The sequence below is a fragment of the Vanacampus margaritifer genome, chromosome 2, assembly GCF_051991255.1.
Source record: "Vanacampus margaritifer isolate UIUO_Vmar chromosome 2, RoL_Vmar_1.0, whole genome shotgun sequence".
NCBI lineage: Eukaryota > Metazoa > Chordata > Actinopteri > Syngnathiformes > Syngnathidae > Vanacampus > Vanacampus margaritifer.
Genome location: NC_135433.1, coordinates 26,906,498 through 26,930,764, shown reverse-complemented (window position 1 = coordinate 26,930,764; position 24,267 = coordinate 26,906,498). Strand labels below are relative to the sequence as shown.

General features: G+C 42.2%; 1 protein-coding gene across 1 annotated transcript; it reads left to right on the top strand.

The window, feature by feature from the left end:
* The first annotated feature begins 4,223 nt into the window (after positions 1-4,223).
* On the top strand, positions 4,224-21,988 carry cacng1b (calcium channel, voltage-dependent, gamma subunit 1b). The gene is made up of 4 exons (XM_077558313.1): positions 4,224-4,599; positions 8,757-8,831; positions 9,672-9,809; positions 19,795-21,988. Exons 1-4 carry the CDS (start codon positions 4,359-4,361, stop codon positions 20,025-20,027), a joined length of 687 nt encoding a protein of 228 aa, XP_077414439.1. The 5' UTR covers positions 4,224-4,358; the 3' UTR covers positions 20,028-21,988.
* The last annotated feature ends 2,279 nt before the right edge of the window (positions 21,989-24,267 follow it).

Genomic DNA, 24,267 nt, shown 5'->3' with positions numbered 1-24,267 from the left:
TGTTGCTTAGAGACCATGCCAATGTTGATTTGGTCTCATAAGCCATGCACAGAATGAAAAAGTTCAAAAGGGTCATGAGGCCAAAAGCAGTGGTGGACAGTCAGGGACAGAAAGGCCTTCTCTGCTAGTCAGGTTTCCATCCAAATGTTTCGACATTTTTATGCCAATTTTGTGAAAATGCGCAAAACAGACGTGCGACTTACGCTCGTTTCCATCCGCTCTTCTTTTTACTTTAATTAATTATAAAAAGAATCGTGTTTCTTCATCTCCCCAAACATAACTTACTTTATCATCCGCCATTTATTGTGACTACAAACGTGTAGTATCGGTCAAAACGTGCAACGTATATCCGCTCTTGTAGTCGCTTATTCGCAAAACCTGTTTCCATCGGCAAAATGCGCATTTTCCTTTTTTCGATACGCTTCAAAAACAAACCCCTCCAAGCGTCAAAACTTTTTTGCAAATGTTGGCCCTTTTTCGAATTTCTGGCGTTTCAATTCAGTTTCTTTTTCGCAAATCTTGAAAATTCGAATAAAAATAGGTGGATGGAAACCCTCAGACACTCGTCTCCATTTACAGGTTAAATTCTAATACAGCAGCACCTTGACGAACAAGTTTAATTTCAAAATTCTGTTTTTCCAATTGAAATGAATCCATTCTAGTTCCCCACCTGGCACGCAACATTAATCCCAAAACTCAACCAACTGGAAACATAACTAAGGTAACTAATGGTTTTTATTTTATTTTTTGAAGTGTTTTGTCATGTTATTAGATAAATATTGATTGTAAACTGCTCCACATTGTGTTTTCTATAGAATGATGGTTTCTATAATTGTGACATGAAAGCGGTTGCATTAAAAAGCAGTTCAAGTCATCTAAATCCTCACTGAAGTTGCAGCTACCAAATATATGACACAAAATGAAAGGGTTCACAGGGTCACAGGTCCAAAAGACACCATTATTACGCTCTTATCAGCCTCATGTTCCAGGAACAGTGATTCAGCTGCAAACACACTCAGATGGAACGTGACAATGAAACAAACGCCTCTCTGCCGCCTGCTTCCTCCTCTTTAAAAGCCATCTGATTTATCTGTGATGATCAATTTTCCGCTTGGCTTAGCTAGTGATGGTGTTTACAGAGAGCACTTTCGCAGCACACTCGCTTTTTAAATAGTATGACGTGTCCGAATCGAATGGCACAGCTGGGATACACAAGAAATGGCTGGCTGCATGTTACACCTGCAAAATGGAGGAAAGCTGACTTGGTCTCACAACCACCCGCACATCGTGACAATTTTTATTAATAAAAAAAATAAAAACATTTATTAGTATTTTTTGGGGGGACGCTGGAACAGATTAACTCATTCACTGCCATATACTCATTAAAAAAAAAGATTATTAAAAATTTGGGGCGACAGGCAATGACATTTTTTTTATTGTAATTAATCGTATGACTTCACTAGTTAACTCACGATTAATCGCAAATTTTATATCTGTTCTAAATGTACAATGAAAAAAAATTCTAGGTTTTCATGCTCTTGTTAACAAAAGTGGAAAAAAATAATAGAAATAGTTAAAATGAAGTTTTCAACGTTTATAGCCGTCAATGGCAGTGAATGAATAAAGAAAAAGAAAAGAAAAGATTATTAACATTTTGGGGTGTCAGGTGATTAAAATTTAAATCATAATTAATCGCATGACTTCACTAGTTAACTCACGATTAATCACAAATTTCATATCTGTCCTAAATGTACAATAATAAAAAAATTCTAGGTCTTCAAAAATGTTAAACTAATAGAAATAGTTCAAATGAATTTTTTACATTTTTAGCCGTCAATGGCAGTGAATGAGTTAATGGCATTTCCATTCATTTCAAATGTGATTTGAGATGTGCGTTTTGCATTAAGAAATAAATCAACTTGTATCTGACAGCACCAATGTATCTTTAACGTCTTCTTTCCAGAAAGTGTCTTCTTTAAGTTTGACAAATACAAGCTGCTTCCACTGTTGACTGTTGCTTCCAAAGATAAGTAAGTAACTGATTTCATGACTTGTGACTTGCTTGGCAAAATACTTCTAAAAGTCTAGACTTGACTTTGACTTGAACTCAATAACATTATATTGAGGCTGCCTCATTAGGCAGGTGTCAAGGGGAACCCATTGAATACATTTGGGTTCAATTATCATTTTGATGGAACAGGGAAAAAGACAATAGCAACATTCAAGGTTTGCAACTAAATGATAAGAAACACAACATCTACGACTACGATGTTTGCCAGACGTTGTCACGTAGGTAAGCTAGCTGTGTGAACTGTGATCCTGTGAAACAAAGCTAGCTAGGTTAGCTTGACAGTTTAGCTTACCAATAGCTGACCAAATTAAACTAAACTTCATGTCAGTTGTGCATTTAAATGACAAGACAATAAAGTGCTAGATTAGACATTACGTAGACGTAGACATTACGTGTTATCTTAAAACGCTACAACAAACATACAAAGTGCACAACGTTAATGCTTCTCATTCGCCTATTTACTCACGCAAATACATTGGCACAAAGAAAACAACATCATTAAGTGGCTTCTAATTCTGATTATTGCAGGACATGTTTACTCCCATATGTAGTAAAATATGTGAATATTTATCGAAACAGTCAGTGTTTGATACATTTGAAGTTCTAAACGCAATGTAAACGTTAAAAAATATATATTCTTCTAAATAAGAATACATAAATTAATCTCATACCCTTAAGTCGTTTTTTTTTTAATTTTTAGAGCTAAAATGTATATTTTGTGTTGGTATAATGATCAGTGAAATATATTTTTATCCCACCAATGATACTTTGTAAAAACTTGAGTGTGAAACCTCAGTTGTGCTCTCCAGGATGAAAAAGAGGCCTGCCAAAAGTGGAGCGCATTGCTTTAAAAATAAAGAGCATGACCATTCACATGAGCCTTTCATATGGATGAAAAGTATGATTGTGCCTGTGAGATTAGTTATTTATTTTAGTGCAGTGAGCCTCTCTTCTTTGAGGATTTTTAATATTACATTTTGAGTTGGTTTCATTGGCACGATGAAAAGCAGCTACAGCAGAACTAATTTCAATTTATTTTTATTTTTTTAACAAAACAAATCATCCATTTTCAAAGCTGGAGTCTATCCACAGCTGCCCGAGAGGTGGGGTACAAGCAGGACTGGTCGCCAACCACTCGTTGGAGACATCTACTTTTCACTTCGCCAGGGTAACTCTGCTTCATTCTCATAACCGTGCCAACAAGTTCATTTTGCTATCTTCTTCCTGTTTGAAAATGTAATACATTACATAGTCAATTACTTAAAAGAAAGAGCAGTTAAAACAGATTAAGCATTTTTAATGGGTTTTCAAGAATTTTGACAATTAGTAATTACTTCAAATGGACAAAAACGTTATTAATAATCAGGTTTCATGAGACGTTTCGGGGTGCTTCAAAATTGCCCCCCCCCCCCCTCCCCGCCGCAATTGCCTGCACTTCTTTGCCTAATGGTAAGTCAGCCCCTGCTTGTGCCCTCTGTAGTGGCATCACACGCTAAAAACACAACAAAACCAAAGACTAAAAAAAAACAGTCAGTTGTGGAGTTAATCCTTTGGATATTCACAAAATGTTCTTGTACTTTTCCAGAAAATGTTGGCCGAAATTGCAAATCATACCTCATTTAGGCTTAGCTCAAACATGTGAATCATATATAATTTTTGTTAACCACATAAAACCAAACACACAAAAAACGATTTAATACTTAGTGCTTTCTATTGTGCCACGTTGCATTATATACAGTAAACTCATTGAGAGTTTTTATTTTATTTTATTTTTTTACGTGTCTCTAAATGTGGATCATCTCCTGCCATCAGGTGGGACCCTCTTCTGAAACGGTGACTCCTGATTGGCTGGGTAAGTGGATCAGCTCATCTGACAACTAATAATGGAAATCCCCTGACACGCAAATGAGTTTTGAAGCTACTAAGAATATGAGAATGTTCCACATAAATGACAACATTGTTTTTGAGGCCTTGCATGTGCCAAAACGGGAGTGCGGAGGGGGAAGAGAAACAGGATGAGTGACCTTACGTCGACTTTAGATTGCTTCTATATGAGGTGTAAGAAGTACATCATTTAGCGCACGGCTTCCACTCACCAAACAGAAAGTGGTGAGGGAGAGCAAGAGTGGAGAGGTAGAAAGTAGGGCGCTCCTTTCAGGTCCCCCCTTTTTTTTCTCTGGAACGAAACAGCAGGCACAAGACTGAGGGCGAGAAAGACGAGAAAGAGTCGTAGGCAGGGACCGGAGGAGCACGGCGACTTAGGAACTCCAGGCTTCCACTGCGCAGCATGTTCGAGGAGCAGGCCACCAAGGTGAAGATCACGTCGGTGGTGATTGTGGCGGGCATGTCGGCCATGCTGGCCGCCGTAGTGACGGACCACTGGGCCGTCCTCAGCCCCCGCGTGGACAAGCTCAATGTCACCTGCCAGGCCGCCCACTTCGGCCTCTGGAGGCTATGCAAGAAAAATATCTTCATGGTGGAGGAGGACCCGCAAGGCAAAGGCTGCGGCCCCATCGGTTTACCTGGAGGTAGGATTACCAGTAAGATCATAGGTCGGTCGGTCGGTCTGGCAATGGATTGGTCAGTCAGTTCATCTGTAGGCAGATAAGTCAGTCAAGAGTTGGTCCGATTTGTCGGGCGAATGGTCAGTTGGTTGGGCAGACCGGTCGGTCAGTTCATCTACTGTATCTGTTGATGATTTGTTGATGATGCGAAAGTCGTACGGTGAATCGGTCCATTCGGTGAATGCTACCTGAACCAAAAAGAAAATAAGTTTTGGGACATTTATTTCAGTACATTTCAAACTCTTTTTTTTTTTTTTACTTTGAAGTTCAGTAGTTGAATGAGTGTGTTTTTTTTTTTACACAACTATCTTTATGCCTGCCTACTAAAGTACAAATTGTGAGTACTTTTACCACTTCTCGCTCTTGGACTACAGCTGGCCTTATGGGAAGTTTATCTTTTTTTAAGCCTCTGGCTGTGTGTGCGTGCCTGGCCACTTCGGTTTTGAGATTTCATTCATTGACTTTTAGCCCGGCGGCTCCTGCTGCTCCACATCAGGACGAGCCTTAATAAAGTGTGCCTTAGCGCTTCAACTCGCCAGTTAAAAGCACACCTGGGAGACCAACATTGGAGGGAGTGGGGGGTGGAGAGGATTGACGGGGGTGTGAGGTACTGCGTGCGTGGTCAGAGGCAAGGAATCGTGTGCTGAGGATGAGGAAGGAAGTTGCAGAATGTTCAAACGTCCAATGGGAGCTTTTAGTGGGTCTTGAATGTTCATTTTGAATGTCTCCGGATCGTCTTATTGGATAATAATGGAGGCAGAGTTTTCTGTCAAAGCACCTACATGCACAATCAGTACGCCGCATGCTTTCTTTTATTGGATTTTATTGGACAGAGCTGAGAGTGAAAAAAAAATGCTGAGGAAAACAGTCAGAAGCTTGTAAATTGACTGGGAGAATATTTACGATGAAGTCTAGTTCTGCTGTCAGTGGACAGCTTTTATAACTGTGTCAATTAGCTGCCATTAATATTTAAATGGATGGCAACAAAAGTGAGCACACCCCTTAGTGAAATGTATTCTGTGTTGTCCCATCAAACGATCTAATAAAATATTTGCAGAAATGTGATGATTACTCACTTGATACTTAAAATACTGTTTATTTTGCCTCGGCGTACTCTTACTAGCAGGTAAAATTACGAACTTTCACTCATTCACTGCCATTGACATTTATAGATGTCAAAAATTCATTTGAACTACTGTATTTCTATTACTTTTTTAAAAAATCCACTTTTGTTAGAGTATTAAAACCTAGAAAAAAATATTGTACATTTAGAACAGATATAAAATTTGGGATTAATCGTGAATTAACTAAGTCTTTTCTTAAAAAAATTGCGTCGGGCGATTGCAATTTTTAATTGTAATTAATCGCATGACTTCGATAGTTAACTCACGATTAATCACAAATGTAATATCTGTTCTAAATGTACAATAAAAAAAATTCTAGGTTTTCATACTTTTGTTAGCAAAAGTGGAAAAATATGTTAAACTAATATAAATAGTTCAAATTATTTTTTTACGCCTATAGCCGTCAATGGCAGTGAATGAGTTAAATGGCAACTATACCCAATGAGACTGACTGACTTGAAATTTCGCACCAATCTCTCCGTCCGTCAGTCCTTGACAAAAGAACTTCTGGAATTTGTTTTGAAATAAGAAAACTAGCACTCTGTTTCCGGATATTGTATTTCACAAACAAACACAACAATAACAATTTAAAATAATTGTTTCCACCTTTTCGTTTTGTCACTCGTATCTCAAGCCCACACTGTATATAATACCTATTACATATAAAATGTAGCAAAGAACAGCGGAACCTTTTTTTTAAGGCCACACATCTCACCACAGGCACCCGCAGGATATGAATGAAGTCTCTGAAGGCTCTGTTGTGTCCCACTTTATTCGAGCTCCATGGCCAATTAAACACCAGTGGCAACCCTCATTCACATTGACCCAGAATTTAGCTGTCATTCCACACCAAAGATGGCTGACGACACTGAGACGGATAACAGACTGCTAAACGGAGCGTCAACTGCACCGAAAAAAAATCCCTTTGAGTGACAGGTGCTCCCCCGCAACTAAAATGTCTGTATCTGTTGGATGGAAGGTCAATGATGTGGTCGAACGTCCTTCAATTGGTTTCACCTTCGCTCGTTACAAATCGGCAGCTTACGTTTAATGAGCGCCACATTTCATATGGGACACACTCGACGACAAGCGTGTGGTCATAATGGTTTGCTATCACAAGAAACACAAAAATAAATAAGAAGACTTTCTCAGTGGCCCTGTGAGGACAAATCTGAAGCTTTCAGTGAACCGACACTGTTTCCTTTGACTAAACTTCATGCCTGCTGAAACCACATCTAAGTATTGGCACAGGTAACGTAATAAAATTTTGGTGAATCTTATTGAGGTGCATCAGAATAATATCAGCATTATATATGTGTATATATATACATACATACATATATATTGCTTAAAATCATCCCACTGGCCACCACATAGCCATGGAGCTCCTTTGACTTTCTGCAGGGACTTCAGCAAATCAATTTCTTCTTCGGCCGTGTGAGTGCTGATTTTAAAGGGAAAAAGAGGGGCCACGTCTATTGGCAGATGTGTTCACACCCACAACGGTGCCCATTTAAAAAAATAAAGAAATACCACAACAAAATCTAGCCTGTGCATGTTTATGTCACACTTCGTGTCCGACTTGTGATGGTAATAATAATGATTATGATAATAATTAGCTTGATAATAATAATAATAACAATAATAATAATAATAGGGGTGCTAGTAAAAATGGATTTGGCAATATATCACGATATTACAGCACGCAATTCTCGAATCGATTCAATATGCAGCTGAATCGATTTTTAAACATCAAATTTTTATGGAAATATTCAACAAAACGTCTTACTAAGGGTTAGGATTCACACATTAAGCATGGAAGAATGTTATATTAATGGAACATTAAGCATTAATATTTGATTTCAGTGCTGTTCAAACATGAAACAGACTGCAACCTGTTTGTTAAATGCAGTGGCTCGCAGTTATAAGCCTAAAGTACATTTTCATACAAATCTTACAGTGTACATGTACAAGTTTACTGATTTGTATTTTCTAAATTTGAGTTTAAAAAATAAAATCGCAATAATCAATTTATAGATTCGTATCGGGATCAAATCAAATCGTGGCCTATGAACAGGTACCTGGCAATTCACACCCCTAAATAATAATAAGAATAATGATTATAATAATAATAATAATATTAATAATAAAATTTTATTTGTAATGCACTTCACATTTCAAGAGAAATCTCAAAGTGGTCAAGAAACAAAAGCCCATAAAGGCCAAAATCTGGCACGTAAGTAAGTAAGTAAGTAAGTAAGTAAGTAATTAAGTAAGTAAATAAATAAATAACCACACACACGCACACACACACACACATGCAATCATGTCTACAGTCCTCTTGCTATGCCTTAACATGTGGCTGAATTGGACCAGGCAGAACCGGCAGCAGCCTGTTGCTAGGTAACCTCTTTAGTGATTCTTTCTCATCCGGAGTAACAAACGGCTCCTCTGTTGCCTGGTGTGTACACACACACACACACACACACACACACACACTCATACGCACTCACGCACACACGCACGCACGCACTAATATTGTCCATGGATGTGGACAGAAAGCGAGCACCCGTGTGCTTTCTGGTTTGAATCTGAGGGAGTCAAGATGGTTAAAAGTGGTGATGTTTGGCTTTTCTAAGGCTCCTTTCAACTGGGCTGTCCTGAGAGACAGCAAACACAAGATAGATGGGAGGGATGTGACTTGCATTTTCTTTTCAATTCCTTGGGGATGCACATTGTGGTGAAAAGAAGGTTTGTGAAAATCTGCAAATGTGACATTTACATCACTAGGCAAGAGGTCTGCAATGCTATAATGACCTTGGATTGTTGTTTTTCTTTTTATTAGAATATTACAAATTGGAGTTTACGAGAGACACAAAAAAGACCCAAAAAAGTAATCAAATTACAACAATACAGTTAAAATAATACGAGCATTAAGAGGACTGCCACTCCAAGTATGCCACCTACAACTTGTCTTTCCTGTCTGTCCCGCTGCAGCCAAGAACTGCTCCTACTTCAAACACTTCACGTCAGGAGAAGAAGCAGAAGTTTTTGAAGTGAAGACCCAGAAAGGTAAAAGTTGCATCACCTCCTCCACGCCATTATAGAGCTGAGTGTATAGTGCATGTATGCATTGTATATATTTATAAGAGCACGTCTGCAAATACAAACATGCACTTTCTGCTCATGATGAACAACAATCAAATATGATGCCGTACATCCTTGCAGTAATATACTTTTCACCACAGGCGAGACTTTTATTCCCGCTTTAATTTGTTGCAAGGCCAAGGCCAACAAGGCCACAACATTAGGTACACCTGCACATATCTAATGAGATTGACTAGAAGAGCCCTTTGGGGAGAAAATCTGCATTTAGTTACAAAGATTATACAGGTAGTTAATATATTTAATGATATGTTTATTATTGTGGTTGTGTTTTGCAGTGCTTACACATTTAGGCACAGAAGTATTTGGACAGTGGTTTTTAGGAGTTTGCCTTAATCACCAACAAAATGGATTTAAAATAAAGCAATCAGTGTGTAGCTTTAATTTGTATTGTTTCCCACACCTCGGCTAAGGAACCTCAACATGCTGACAAAAGTGTCATTCAGTAAATCTCGCTAGGGTAATGCGCAATTCTATATAACAGAATAAAGGCTTATATGACAAAATTAGCATCACAAATACTGAAGCTAAAATGCAGGACCACAGTCATAACACACAGTATTGCGTGTGTGTGTGTTTTTTAATGTGGCCATGTTGTTGTTACAAATGTGTCATGCAAATTGAATCACGGTAGCTTTGCAGAAGCGGCGCTTGTTTTCAGCTGCAAGCTAATTAAGTGTGGCGAAAGTCAATTATGCGAGTCGCTCAGCCGCCACAAGGACTTTTCACTGTTTTTTTTATTGTCAGAATACAACATCTCGGCGGCGGCCATCGCCATTTTCAGCCTGTTCTTCATGATCCTGGGAACCTTGTGCGTCATCTTCTCTTTCGGGAAGGGCCGCGACTATCTGCTGCGGCCTGCTGGGATGTTCTTTGCCTTTGCAGGTGCTCCTCCCTTCATTTTCTGTTTTTAATGGTGAAATGTTTGAAGGGGGGCAAGGGGGGGGGGGGTCAAATCTGTTTGTTTGCACAAGTTTTATTTGTACTTCTTGTATCTAAGTATTCACTTTTAATTTTTACTCTCTACATTTGAAAACTAAACTGAAACTGTATTTTGAACACCTTACTTTGTCAAAATAGGTCTGCGTTGTTTTTTGACAATAATATGTTCTATGCAGCCCCACTAGTCTAAATATGTTATTTTGTTTAATATTGCGTTTGTGGAATATGAGTTAAGCAGCAAAATCCAGCTGTTTTTATTGATCTCAGGGGGCGGCCATTTTGCCACTTGCTGATGACTGAATAGGATATCCATGTTGCTCAGGTCTCAGGCAACGACCAATCACAGCTCACCCTGAAACCTGAGCAACATTGATGCCATCTTCAGTTGACAGCAAATTGAAAAATGGCCGCCCCCTGAGATTAAAAAAAACAAAAAACAAAACACAGCTGTATTTTGCTGCTTAACTCATTTTCATTCATAAGAATGTCATGTTTAGACTAGTGAGGTCACATATAACATAATATTGTCAAGACATGTTTAAGGTTTACTTCCACTTTAAGAGAATTTTTTGCGTTGTCAGCTACAAGAATCTAATGTGGCGAAAACCACCATCTTTATAGGTAAATTCTTCATTTAAAGTAAAACAAGAACACTTGACATGAACTAATTTTGCGTTTATGTCATGTGCTGCAGGAAATATTTAGCTCAGTATACATTAACCAGTCCGAACAGATAAAACAGATGAAGCTGGATTTTAGTAATGAGAAAGGGGGTGTACCTAATGAAGTGACCTTGACGTAATGTGAATGTCCCGATTTGAAAATATGGCACCCTCGTGTGGTGACATGCTGTATATCAAATTACGTCAACCAAATGTTTTCTTGTTCATATTACTGCAGGATTTATGCTGGTTTGAAAAATTACACTTAACCACATTGCATCCATATTTACCCACTTTGTGAAAATAATGGATCACTGGTTTTAAATTTGAACTTATTTAAGTTGTCTTAAGATCAAATGTACTGTAGGCACTATGCAAGCTATTCATCAATCAAAATGATTTGAAAGCATAGTTTGTACACACACAACACACTTAATTCATTACACTAGAAAAGATCCCTACTGGTAATAATGCTGAGCTGCCCCCACAGAGTGTCTTTGTCGTCATACCTCGAGAAAAAGTATGCCAGAGAAAAAAAAAAAAAAGAACAAAAAAAGGCTATCTGCATGACTGTAGTTCAGCTCTGGTACTTGAGAAAATAGAAAAATGTTATAGTTACAGTTGCATCCAGCCTACATGTAAATGTTATAGTTATAGTTTGTAACCAGCCTGCTGGTGTAACGTGTTACACACCAGTTTCTGTATTGTAAAACCAGAGAAACGGATGTTTCAAGTTTATGCACTTTCATGAAGTATTATTTAAGTAACCGGTTATCATTCTTATGTTGAGGGAGCACACGGCGGAAATTGGTAAAAAAGTAATTGATAAGTTACTTTCTAAGTAACTTAGTTACTTTGACAATAAAGTAATCAGTAAAGTAAATAGATTACTTTTTTTAGCCGTAATCAGTAATCACATTACTTTTTCATGTAATCTGTGACAACCAGTGTTGGGAACGTTACTTAAAAAAGTAATTAGTTATAGTTACTCATTACTTAGTTAGTAATTGAATTACTTCATAATAAAAAGTAACTTGCTACCAGGCAAAGTAACTATTTTCACAACTTCAAACTACTACAAATTGTTTTTATCAAACAATTTGGATTTTAAAAAATATATTATTATCATTATATTTTTATACAAGGAATTTCAATTTCATCCAGGCTATATAGGGTGTTTTCATTTTATTTTGTGAGTATTTATGTCACACAAATGCCTCACTCCATAATATGACACATCATACAACAACAGCAACAATAATAATTCATTAAATTTGGAGGGGTGATGTATGTTCTACCACTCCCAGTTACTACAGTAATCAGAATAATAATACAGATAAAATAAATACTGGATAGATGGTGATTTGTGGCACATACAGTATGTCATCAATAGGTAAATTGTAGATAGTCCTAGCCAGTCCCTCCAGGATTTCCCGGGCATTTGTTATGATTATTGCGGGCTAAAATAATCAATAATAGATAACAGAAATTGCCAATGTTATCAAAATATACAGTGCTTAATGCTATTATGGCCAAAATCATAGCCATAACTATTACTATATTTACTCCTCAGAATCATCAACTTCCACTTGATCTCTCTGGAAAAACATATACTTTTGTACACTTTCAAATATGAGAGTATGGTGATATATCTTCAGTTTATAATTCCACACATATAAAGACGTGTTTAATGATTGATTTACGTCAGAAAACTGCCCAACTCTAGGCTTAACATGCATCATTAACATATAAATGTCACTCCATCGCCTCCATGTTTAGCACTCGTGAAATAGGAGAAATACAATTGTTGGCGCTATTAATTACACTCGCCGAGCGTCTCGCTATGACTATCGCTGTTATGGTGCTTGTGGAGTCGCAATATGGCTCTTGGTAAAACATGGTTGTCAACAAATCGCTCCTCATGGCGGCCGTTTTTCTGCAAATCTTGACTGTATTTTTTATTAATGTCACTCTTGTCAAAGTTCTCAAACCAGTTCCAGGCGAGGACGTGGACTCTTTGCTAAAATGCTAAAATATGCTAAGCCTTAAGGTCCAGAAGAAAGAAAGAAGACACGGCCGTCACGTCTTGACACGCTTCCTGCAGCACCTCCAAAATAAAAGTCACTCTACATTTCAGCTGTCAAGATACTTTTATTGTGACGAGGTCCGACGACAACAGCAGTGTCTCTAATTGTGCGCAACTGACATTTTCACCGCACAATGTCTTGTAAGCTTACTTTCGAGCCTTGAATCTAATAAATAAATTGTAACGCAACACATTTCTCATAGAATAACGATAACGCCGTTTCAAATATGGGAAGAATAATTAGTCAGATTAGTCCGTTTATGGAAAAAAAAAGGAGTTACCTAACGCCGTTATTCCCAACACTGGTGACAACACTGTTCATCATGAATGTCAAATTTGTGGGGTTTCAATGTGGTTGAGTGTACGCAAGAGATGGACCCAAATGCCGGGATGTGGGAGAAGCAAAACAGGGGAGTGGGCTAAATATCCCCCCAACAGCAAACAAGATTTTTGGTCAAATATACTGCTAAATCCACAAAGAAGGAAAACGCCATTGCAGTCTATGGCCAGAGTTGGGAGAGTTACTTTTAAAATGTAATCCGTTACAGTTACAAGTTACCAGCTAAAAAATGTAGTTAGTAACGTAATCCAAGTACCATAATATTAAAGTAATGTAACTGGATTACTTTTGGATTACTCCAATATTGAGTAGGCTCATGAAGACAAAATAAAAATAAATATCACCACAATATATATTCTATACAATGTGCCCCTGCTATTTGCGGGTGATAGGGACCCGGGCAGCCTACAAATAGCAAAAATCCTTGTGTAATTAAAAAGCATGTAGGCTATAGATTGATTGATTGATTGGGTGATTGATTACTTGATTTATTGATTGATTGAAGGCCATAAGCTGTTTTCGAACTGTCACTGAAAGCAACCACACATCACAGTTAGATAGATAGATAGATAGATAGATAGATAGATAGATAGATAGATAGATAGATAGATAGATAGATAGATAGATAGATAGATAGATAGATAGATAGATAGATAGATAGATAGATAGATAGATAGATAGATATGTCATGATTTGGGTCAGCTGGTGGGCTCCACCCACCATACACACCTGCTGCCCATCATGCAATCAGACCTCAATAAAAGCCTGATGGACACAGCAAGGAGTGTCGGGTGATTACCCCGAGACGCCGCTCTCTTGACCTGACTGTACTCGTCTTACAAGTTTTCTCCTGCTGCCCATGATTTACCTTTTTGCCGCCACTGTGCGTGCTTTTGAGTTTTGTTTGTGATCCGCCTGTGCGCGTGAGTTTGTGTTTGTTTTCGTCCGCCTGTGTGCGTGATTTTGAGTTTGTTTGCTATCCGCCTGTGTGCGTGAGTTTGTGTTTATTTTTTGTCCGCCTGTGTGCGTGATTTTGTGTTTGCGTTTATCGCCACATTAAATCAAAGTTATCCGCATCCCTGCCGTGGCTCGCCTTCCTCACTGCATCTGGGTCCGCCTTTCTCAAGCCGTGACAGAATCACCCGACCAACTATGGACCCCGCAGATCCCAACAGCCCGCGCCAGGTCCTGGCCAGCCATGGACACTTGCTCGGCCGGCACGAGCAATACTTCCAGGATCTAAAGGAGGTGATGTCGGCACTAACTGCACAGATTGGATCGCTCACCTTAAAGATGGAGCGGAGACCGGAATCCACGGCCGCGGAAGACTCACGACCTGCCAGAGCGTCTCCTGTTTTCCCCATTTCCCAATCAGCAGGCAATCTTGTCTTCCGGGAACCCAATATTCCGCATCCCCCCCGCTACGCTGGCGAGATTGGTGGGTGTGACCAGTTCCTTCATCAGTGTAGCCTGGTCCTCGACCAACAGCCGTACACCTTCCCGGACGACGGCTCCAGAGTTGCTTTTATTATGAGCTTGCTGTCCGGCCAGGCAGCATTATGGGCGATGGCGGTCAGCAAAACCAACCCGGAGCTCCGAGCCTCAGTTCCTGCCTTCCTGACTGAATTCCGTAATGTCTTCGACCACCCAGTAAGAGGGAAAGAAGCAGGCAGCCGCTTACTGGACCTCCAGCAAGCCGGCTCCTCCCTGGCGGAATTCTCCATCTCTTTCCGGGTTTTGGCCGCCGAGAGTGGTTACTGCGACGCGGCGCTGTGCGGAATTTTCCGGCAGGGACTAAACCCGCGGATTAAGGATGAGCTGGCGGCACGGGACGAGACGTCCACGCTGGAGGAGCTCATCGGCTTGGCCATCCGGTTGGATAACCGGTTGCGGGAGCGACGGCGGGAACGGGAGGAGGAGGAGCGACGACCGGAGGCAACGGAGACGTCTGCTCAGCCGGTGTCGGCCACGTCCGCGGGGCGCTTCGTCGACGCCCCGCCTCCCAACGCTTCATGGCGACGCGCGCCTGCCAGAGATGGCGCGGAGCCTTTGCAGCTGGGAGGAGAGCGGCTCTCGGCAACGGAGCACACGGACCGGTGGAGACGCCTAGCGGCCAAGTGTGGGAGGCGGCCTGAGAGACACAGGCACGTCGCACCTGTTCCAGCCCCAACCATCCCATTCCAACGTAACCCAAGGAGACTACTAGTCTCAGGAGAGATGACATGGGGGGGGGGGTAAACGCTAGGATGACGGCTCTGGTGGATTCAGGGTCGGATGAATGCATTATTGACCCGAGGATGGTGGACATCCTGAAATGCCCGGTGGTTGAACTCAAGAGAGCCAAGGAGATGCGCGACCTCGACGGGCGCACCCTGGGTGTGATTTCACACCGAACGGAGAGCCTACAGATGCGTCTATCGGGGAACCACGTGGAAACCGTTCAGTTCCTCATTATGCCGTCCCGGTCGGCCCCAGTGGTCCTGGGCCTGACTTGGATGGCCAGGCATAACCCGGACATTAACTGGGGCATTCCCAGGGTGGAGAGATGGAGTGTTTTCTGTCACTCGCATTGCCTGCAGTCAGCAGTGGATGATCACCGTGGCCCAGCCAAAGCCACGTTAGAGGAGATTAACCTGGATGAGGTACCGGCAGAATACCACGACTGGCGGGAGGTGTTTAGCAAGGACCGGGCCATGTCTCTCCCTCCACATCGACCTTATGACTGCGCAATAGAACTGGTTCCTGGGGCACCGCTGCCTGGTACACGCCTATATCAGATCGCCAAGCCGGAACGTCAAGCCCTCACGGAGTACCTCACCACGTCCCTGGCGGCCGGACTGATTCGGCCTTCCAAGTCACCGCTAGGGGCGGGGTTCTTCTTCGTGGAAAAGAAAGACAAGACCCTACGCCCGTGCATCGATTTCCGTGGTCTGAACGACATAACTATCAAGAACAAATATCCGTTGCCGCTAATGGACTCAGCGTTTGCTCCCTTACATTCAGCCACGGGGTTCACCATTTACGGCAAGATGGCGGCCGCACTCGTGGCCTTCTGTTAGGATTTTCACACTCGAGGGACTCAACAGCGGTTGCGGTTTGAGCACCTCACATCAAAATTCGCTTCACTTTGCTTAATTTACCACGCAGTCCTTGCTCTTTGTTTGGGCCTTTTTGTTTTGGTTCGATTTTCATGCTGGCCATCATTCATTGTCTTTTTTTTGGTTATTTTATTTATGTTGCTGCCTGGAACGACTGCTGGAAAACCGGCTGTATGTAAAAGCCGAAAAATGTGAGTTTCACGCCAGTTCAGTCCAATTCCTCGGCTACATTGTGGAGAAGGGTCGATTGAGAGCCGACCCAGCGAAGATCCAGGCCGTGGTCGAGTGGCCCACTCCCACATCCAGGAAACACCTACAGAGGTTCCTTGGATTCGCAAACTTCTACCGTCGATTCATTCGGAACTACAGCTTAAAAGCGGAACCACTAACAAGACTGACATCCACCAAAATTCCGTTTGTTTGGACCCAACAGGCAGAGGCCGCATTCGTCAATTTAAAAGTATTATTTTCGCGTTCCCCGGTGTTGACACACCCCGATGAGACTCTTCCCTTTATCGTCGAGGTCGACGCTTCAGAGACAGGAGTGGGGGCAGTGTTATCCCAACGGTCACCGGAGGACCAGAGGCTACACCCATGCGCCTTCTTCTCGCGCCGGCTCAACCAGGCTGAGCGCAACTACGACGTGGGCAACCGGGAGCTGCTGGCCGTTATCCTTGCGTTGCAGGAGTGGCGGCACTGGCTGGAGGGCGCGGCGGAACCTTTCCAGATTTTTTCTGACCACAAAAACTTGGCGTACCTCCGGTCCGCCCGAAGGCTGAATCCCCGCCAGGCACGCTGGGCCCTGTTCCTAACCAGATTTAATTACACCATCACCTACCGACCAGGAGCCCGGAACACCAAGCCGGACGCCTTGTCCCGAATACACAGTCCAGCCGCCGAGGGGTCTCCACCCGAAACCATTGTCCCGGAGGACAGAGTATTGGGAGCCCTCCGGTGGGAAGTGGAGCGGAAGGTGGCGGATGCAGCGGACGACACGCAGACCCCGGTCGCGTGCCCTGAAGACAAGTTGTTCGTGCCCACACACCTTCGGCAGGAAGTGCTGCAGTGGGGGCATGCGTCGAAGGTAGCATGTCACCCTGGGGTGGGTCGCACGCTGTCCTTGGTAGCACAGAGATTTTGGTGGCCTGGGCTGCGCAAGGACGTACAGGACTATGTCACGTCCTGCACGGTGTGTGCCCGTAATAAGTCCTCCCGCCTGAAGCCATCCGGCCAGCTCCGACCCCTGCCCATTCCCCACCGTCCTTGGTCGCATGTGGCCCTGGATTTCATTACCGGACTACCTACTTCCAACGGGCGGTCGGTAATCCTGACGGTGGTGGACCGGTTTTCAAAGATGGCCCACTTTATCGCCCTGCCCAAATTGCCCACCTCGCTACAAACGGCGGATATCCTGATAAAAGACGTTTTCAGGATCCACGGGATTCCAGTGGATCTCGTCTCCGACAGGGGGCCCCAGTTCGTGTCCCGGGTTTGGAAGGCCTTTTGCAAGTCCTTGGGGGCTACGGCTAGCCTGTCGTCGGGCTACCACCCCCAATCCAATGGGCAGACGGAGCGTGCCAACCAGGATTTGGAGGCAGCGCTTCGATGTGTGTGCCATCAGCACCCTTCCTCGTGGGCGTCCCACCTCCCTTGGGTCGAATACGCCCACAACACTCTCGAGTGCTCGGCCACAGGCCTGTCCCCGTTCAACGCGGCCTGTGGCTATCAACCCCCCTTGTTCCCTTCCCAGGAGGGCGGTGTTGCCATTCCCTCAGTCCAGACCCACCTCCGCCGGGCTCGCAGGGTTTGGCAAGACACTAGGAAGGCCCTGTGCTGCACCTCGGACCGCAACAAGCGGCTCGCGGACAGGCACCGGGTTCCGGCACCGCTCTACCGACCGGGTCAGAAGGTGTGGCTCTCAACTAGGGACCTACAGTTGGCGGGGAGTTCAAGGAAGCTGGGGCCGCGGTTCATCGGTCCGTTTGAGGTCAACGCTATGGTCAACCCGGTAGCGGTCCGGCTCAACCTGCCCCCTACTCTCAAGGTACACCCAGTGTTCCACACGTCCCTGCTTAAGCCTGTCTCTGCCAGCCCCTTGTGCCCGCCGACCGCGCCCCCGCCGCCTCCCCGGGTAGTGGGGGGGCAGCCGGTGTACACAGTAAGGGACATTCTGGACTCTCGAAAGCGGGGCAGAGGGTTTCAGTATCTGGTCGATTGGGAGGGGTACGGACCCGAGGACCGCCAGTGGGTCCCCCGCTCCTGGATATTGGACCAGTCCCTCGTTCGGGATTTCCATTTAGCACATCCATCGGCGCCGGGTGGTCCGCCTAGGGGCGTCGTTAAGGGGGGGGTACTGTCATGATTTGGGTCAGCTGGTGGGCTCCACCCACCATACACACCTGCTGCCCATCATGCAATCAGACCTCAATAAAAGCCTGATGGACACAGCAAGGAGTGTCGGGTGATTACCCCGAGACGCCGCTCTCTTGACCTGACTGTACTCGTCTTACAAGTTTTCTCCTGCTGCCCATGATTTACCTTTTTGCCGCCACTGTGCGTGCTTTTGAGTTTTGTTTGTGATCCGCCTGTGCGCGTGAGTTTGTGTTTGTTTTCGTCCGCCTGTGTGCGTGATTTTGAGTTTGTTTGCTATCCGCCTGTGTGCGTGAGTTTGTGTTTATTTTTTGTCCGCCTGTGTGCGTGATTTTGTGTTTGCGTTTATCGCCACATTAAATCAAAGTTATCCGCATCCCTGCCGTGGCTCGCCTTCCTCACTGCATCTGGGTCCGCCCTTCTCAAGCCGTGACAAGATAGATAGATAGATAGTGGGGGATGACGATGTGTGACATCAAGTGCAAAATGAACTTTTATCCCAGTCACAAATTTAGCCGTGTATATGTTGTGTATGATGTTTAAATAGTGAATTGGTGGGAGGAAGATTTGTTTGGAACGTGTAACTCACATTATGGTTGTAGGCTAGCGCGCTAGCTAGCAAGAAGCTACAGCCCGTAGCATGCCGCTGGACTCTCAGCTCAAACTTTTGCTCCGAGTAAGTTCCAGTGAATACCGGTCACCATTTCCTCCTCCCGTCCGTGAAGTTACATTTTTTAAATCATTTTTTTAAAATCATTTTTTGGGTAATCTGATTACATAACGGCGATACATGTATTCCGTTACTCCTCAAGCCTGACTATGACCAACATGACAAAACAAATAAAATGTGACAATGAACAATGAACAATGAACCAAAACATACTAAAAGAAAGCAGGGAACTAAATACAGACAACGAGGCACACCTGGACAAGACACGAGTGGCTGAAGGGAGCTGACTGTATGACACAAGAGCTGTCAAAAAAGTACTCTTTAGGTCAAGTAATGATAGAAAAAAAAACTGGTGAAAGTACTAACTGAACACCGATACTGTTCTTATTTTGTCATGAAACAGCAAATGCTGTTCAGTATTGGGGGGAACTTCACATCTTATACATCATTTAATGTTGTTCTTGAATAATCATCTCTATTGTACAGTTAAACAAATACTAAACGTCTTCAAGTTCATATCGAAGAAGAAATATACAGTCCCTGTCGCTTCCATCCAAGGAGTACACAGTAAAGTCCAGATACTTTTCTTTTCTTTCTTCATCTGTTTCCAAATGTAGGGAGCAAAAGTCATCAGGAAAATAAATCCTTGAGTAAAGTACAGACTTTAGTATGGGGTTGAAGTATGTGTTATCTTGCCCGCAGGCCTCTGCATCATCATCTCGGTGGAAGTCATGCGTCAGTCGGTCAAGAGGATGATCGCCAGCGACGAGACCATCTGGATCGAGTACTACTACTCGTGGTCCTTCACGTGCGCCTGCGCCTCCTTCACCCTCCTCATCCTCAGCGGCGTCGCTCTCCTCCTCATCTCCATGCCGCACATGCCCAGAAACCCCTGGGAGACCTGCATGGACGCCGAGCCCGACACCTTAGATTAGCTTCACACCTGCTCGCATATGGTGCAAGCAAGAAAAACAGTTTGACAGAGAGCTTTTATGCAGAAAAACTAGTGAAAAAGGATTAAAAATTTCCAGGAAGTCAATGCCCCAAAAAATGATTGACAAAAATATGTTCTATGCAGCCCTTAATAGATTCTGGTTACTATTGTGTTAGTGGAATATAAATTAAGCAGCAAAATCCAGCTGTTTTTCTCAACACTTGTCTCGTCCGAAAGTCATTGATTCTGCAACACCCCGCTGACTCGAATCCCGAAGGCGCCGCCATAATATTGGCCTTATCAGTCATTCATCCTGCGCATTGAACTTCATGTGCTCCTCAAAGCCACACCGCGTGCGAAATCAGCAGGGAGTTAATATAAAAAGTCTACACACCCCTGGTCAAATGCTAGGTTTTTGTGATATTAGAAATATAATTTACACCAATAATGTGACCTATAACCTGTACAACTCAACTGAACAACAAAATGTATCTTTTAGACAGGGAAAAGCCTACTAGAACATCTAAACATTATTTGGTGCACTTTTTTTGCTCCCAAAAACGTATACATGCGTTCTATTTGAAATGTTTTAAGTGTCCCAAAGACGTATTTATATGTTTTGAATGTTGTTGTTTTTTTAATTCTAGAGCATACAGAGGCTTTGATGCAGCCTCTCAACTACAAAGAACGGTTAAAGAAATTGTAGTTATTACACAAACGGCCAGCAGGTGGCAGCAGGGTATAAGAGATCAACCGGGGCCATGTTGCAAACAAGCTGATTTGCCCACAGTTCTAACCAGATTTGTGAATAATGATTGCCAATTGCTGCAAAACAGAAAAAAGATACAAATATACCTTTTTATCCTGTTGAAAAAAAGAGACTCTAATCTTTCTTTTGGTATGTTCCATGTTTTTATAGCAATAGAATACAATATTTTGTGGGCCTTGCAAAATCAGTCAAAATCCAGTAAAACCGCCGGGAGTGAAGGGAATTGCTTTAATGAAAAGGGCTGCAGGTGTGAGCTTACTGACTCCCATTTAACATGAGTTTGAATGGGATTGCTTAATTATTGACACAGTCCCTTACCCAGTTAGGAGAGGGTGTGAACATTTATGCAACCACATTATGTCAGAAAATGATTTAAAACGATCACAAAAAAACGTCAATTAAAGAGTAGTGTACAGATGTTTTGTATTCGCTGTACAAGTTCAATTTCCACCTGATAAACTTCTAAATGAGCTCATCATTTTGTTTAATGTATCGCCCATTGCTTTAAGACATATGAAAAAGATTTTTGTCATTTCATTGCTTTTGTGAAGGGATTTTTTTCTGGCGAACAATTCTACCATTTTAATCATTGTCAATTGTAATAAATAAGCTCATTTTTGTGTACACATTATTAAATTAGCAATTGAACATGATTTTGGGGTGTTGTGTTTTGCTGTGTTTGATGTTGGTGCGTAACTGCGTATGATAAAAAATATATACGTATAACTCCAGCATGATTGTGTTTTCTGACAGCAATGACATTCAACCCTATCATATTCTTTTAAGTGACTTAAAGCGCCTTCTACCAATAAAAAGAGATTTCTCATTTCTTTAATAAACCCATGTGGATATCTCGGGGTCATTGCCCACACATTTGCGTCAAGCAAGAAAATCTTCGTTGAAGCGAGAAGACGCAAGCTGAAATCTCCAGGGACGTCACACACTGCTGATGGCAACTCTGGAGGAAATGTATGCAAGGAGCTGCTTTAATCTTTCATGAGACCTTTACCTTTGGATTGATGGATGCAGCCCGTCTCGTATTTACTCACTGTCATGTTTCATCCCAGGAATTCACGCACACGCCGCGGGGCTCCTGCTGCTTCCGATAAATCCGTTGCAAAATTTAGCGGTACCTTAACATGCAAGGGAAGGATTCCGTGCGATGACAACAAATGTGTTAGTGTGTCAGTTTCAAAAAGGTTGTGCTCATCCGCGTGTCGCTGTGTAAACAATAGTAATTATCTGTCTGCTATTTCAGCATGGAGCATCGCTATTGGTTTTTCTGCTTGCTGGTAGGAAAGGTCACTTAGTAAGATTGCTTTGGTGCGCAATTGGCTTGTGGAGGAAACAACTAATTCATTATGTGAAAAAATTAACTTCATTTCACTTCTCATATGCTACTGTACAGTTGACTTGCATTCTAATGTTTGTTCGATTAAATTGTTTCAATTCGTTTGCACCAATCTATTTGTAAATCCGTTTCTCTTTGGCTGTACTGCTGTCCAATCAGATTTCAGTGTCTATGTTGACATTTAAGTCTAATCTGCCTTCACAATCAACAGCACTGATATATATGTAAACTATATTAGCAATGAGACGTTTTGATGATGTCAGTTTTTTCCCCGTCCCTTAATTGGTCGTTTAAAGCAAAACTGTTCGATACAAATAAATCCTAGCAGTTACGGTCATGGAGTGGAGGACCCAAATGCAGGAAGGTAGGAGAGCCACGGCAGGGATGCTGATAACCTAGTTTAATTAAAAACAAGGAAACAAGATCACACCCGAGGGCGGATAGAACAGCGAGTAGTGTGGGATACGGAGTAGATCCACGGAGAAACGCTACTAGTCAAAGCACTCGTGGTATCCACAGCACCTGGAAAGATTGCACCTAGAACGGTAGCAGAATCACAACGTCAGGTCTGGTGAGTAGCGTCACGGAGTAATAACCCGACACGCCTCGCTGTTTCTGCCAGGCTTTTATCTTGGCCTGATGAGCTAATGGGCAGCAGGTGTGTTTGGCGGGATCCGCCCTCCAGCTGTTTCCCCAGCAACTGCAAGGGAAAACAGAAACAGCTGACCCCAGTCATGACACTAGCAAAACACATCAATAGTGATCCGCCCACATGAATACATGTTAAGTCCTTGTGAATTGAAAAATATGTTTTGTTGATTTCATACAGCACACTGGAGAGTGTTGTTAACATCCGCCACAGAGAGCGCCCTCTGAAGAAATAATGGAAATAAATAAATAAAAATTAAAACAATCTTTCTTTTCAAAACATAGCAGAGATAAAACTATTCAGCTTAAAATACTAAAGCATAAATAATAGGAATGTCAGGTGATTATTTTATTTATTTATTTATTATTATTATATACAGTATATATTAATATATTATTATTTATTATTTTTTTAATCATAATTAATCGCAAGACTTCAATAGTTAACTCACGATTAATCGCAAATGTTATACTTGTTTTAATTTTACAATAAAATATTTTATATTATTTGATAAAGTTTTCATACTCTTGTTAACATAAAAGTGTGTGTGGGGGGGAATGTTAAACTAATATAAATATGGCTGCACTTTTAGTCATTGATACAGTAATTTCATAATAATTGATAAAATTGAGTTAAAATTAAAAAGATGTATTGGACTGTAAAGAAACGAGTGTGATATTGATTTGAGTTGAGGTCATTTTTCTGCCACTAGATGGCATAATTGCATTTGTAAAACTTTGGTGACAGCTCAGTGTATTTTTCTTTTTATATTAAGAGCTAACTAATCTTTTGCACATTTTTAAAATTGTAAAACACATCTTGACCCCAGTCTCCACAAATATATGCATTATTATTACATTTATTACTGCTAAATTTTGACATGGACGTGTTTGCTGTGTTGCGAGTCCGCGACTGGAATTCCCCCAGCACAGGCTTTCCAAGGCAGTCATTAATCACGCGTTAAAAAAATAAGGAATAAGGTAAATTCAAAATGAAAGAACTCAAATAAAATAGAAATTCAAAAAAATAAAGCAGACAAGATTAAAAGCTGCATTAAGAGGTAGGCATAGGTCCTGGCCTTAAAAACACAAACATTGTCTGCAACCCGGAGGGTCTCCGGCAGGTTATTCCATAAACGGGGGCCGTAAAACTGAAACGATGCTTCAGCGTAAATGCGTGTTCTGACTTTCGGAATGATTAAAAGGACGATGCTGAAGGATCTCAGAGCTTGCAAGTTCATTCTGTAAAACAAGTTCTGAAATATAAGAAGGCCCTCTTAGACAACTAAGCCATTTAAAGACCAGTAATAAAAGCTTAAATCAACCCTGGAACACATGGGGAGCCAATGCAGGGATTTTAAAATTGGTGCTGTTGAATTCTGGAGAAACTTGAAACGCTCTTTTTAGAAAGACCAGAAAGCAAGCATTACAGTCATCAATTCAGTTAGTGATAAAAGCATGCATTAATGTCTC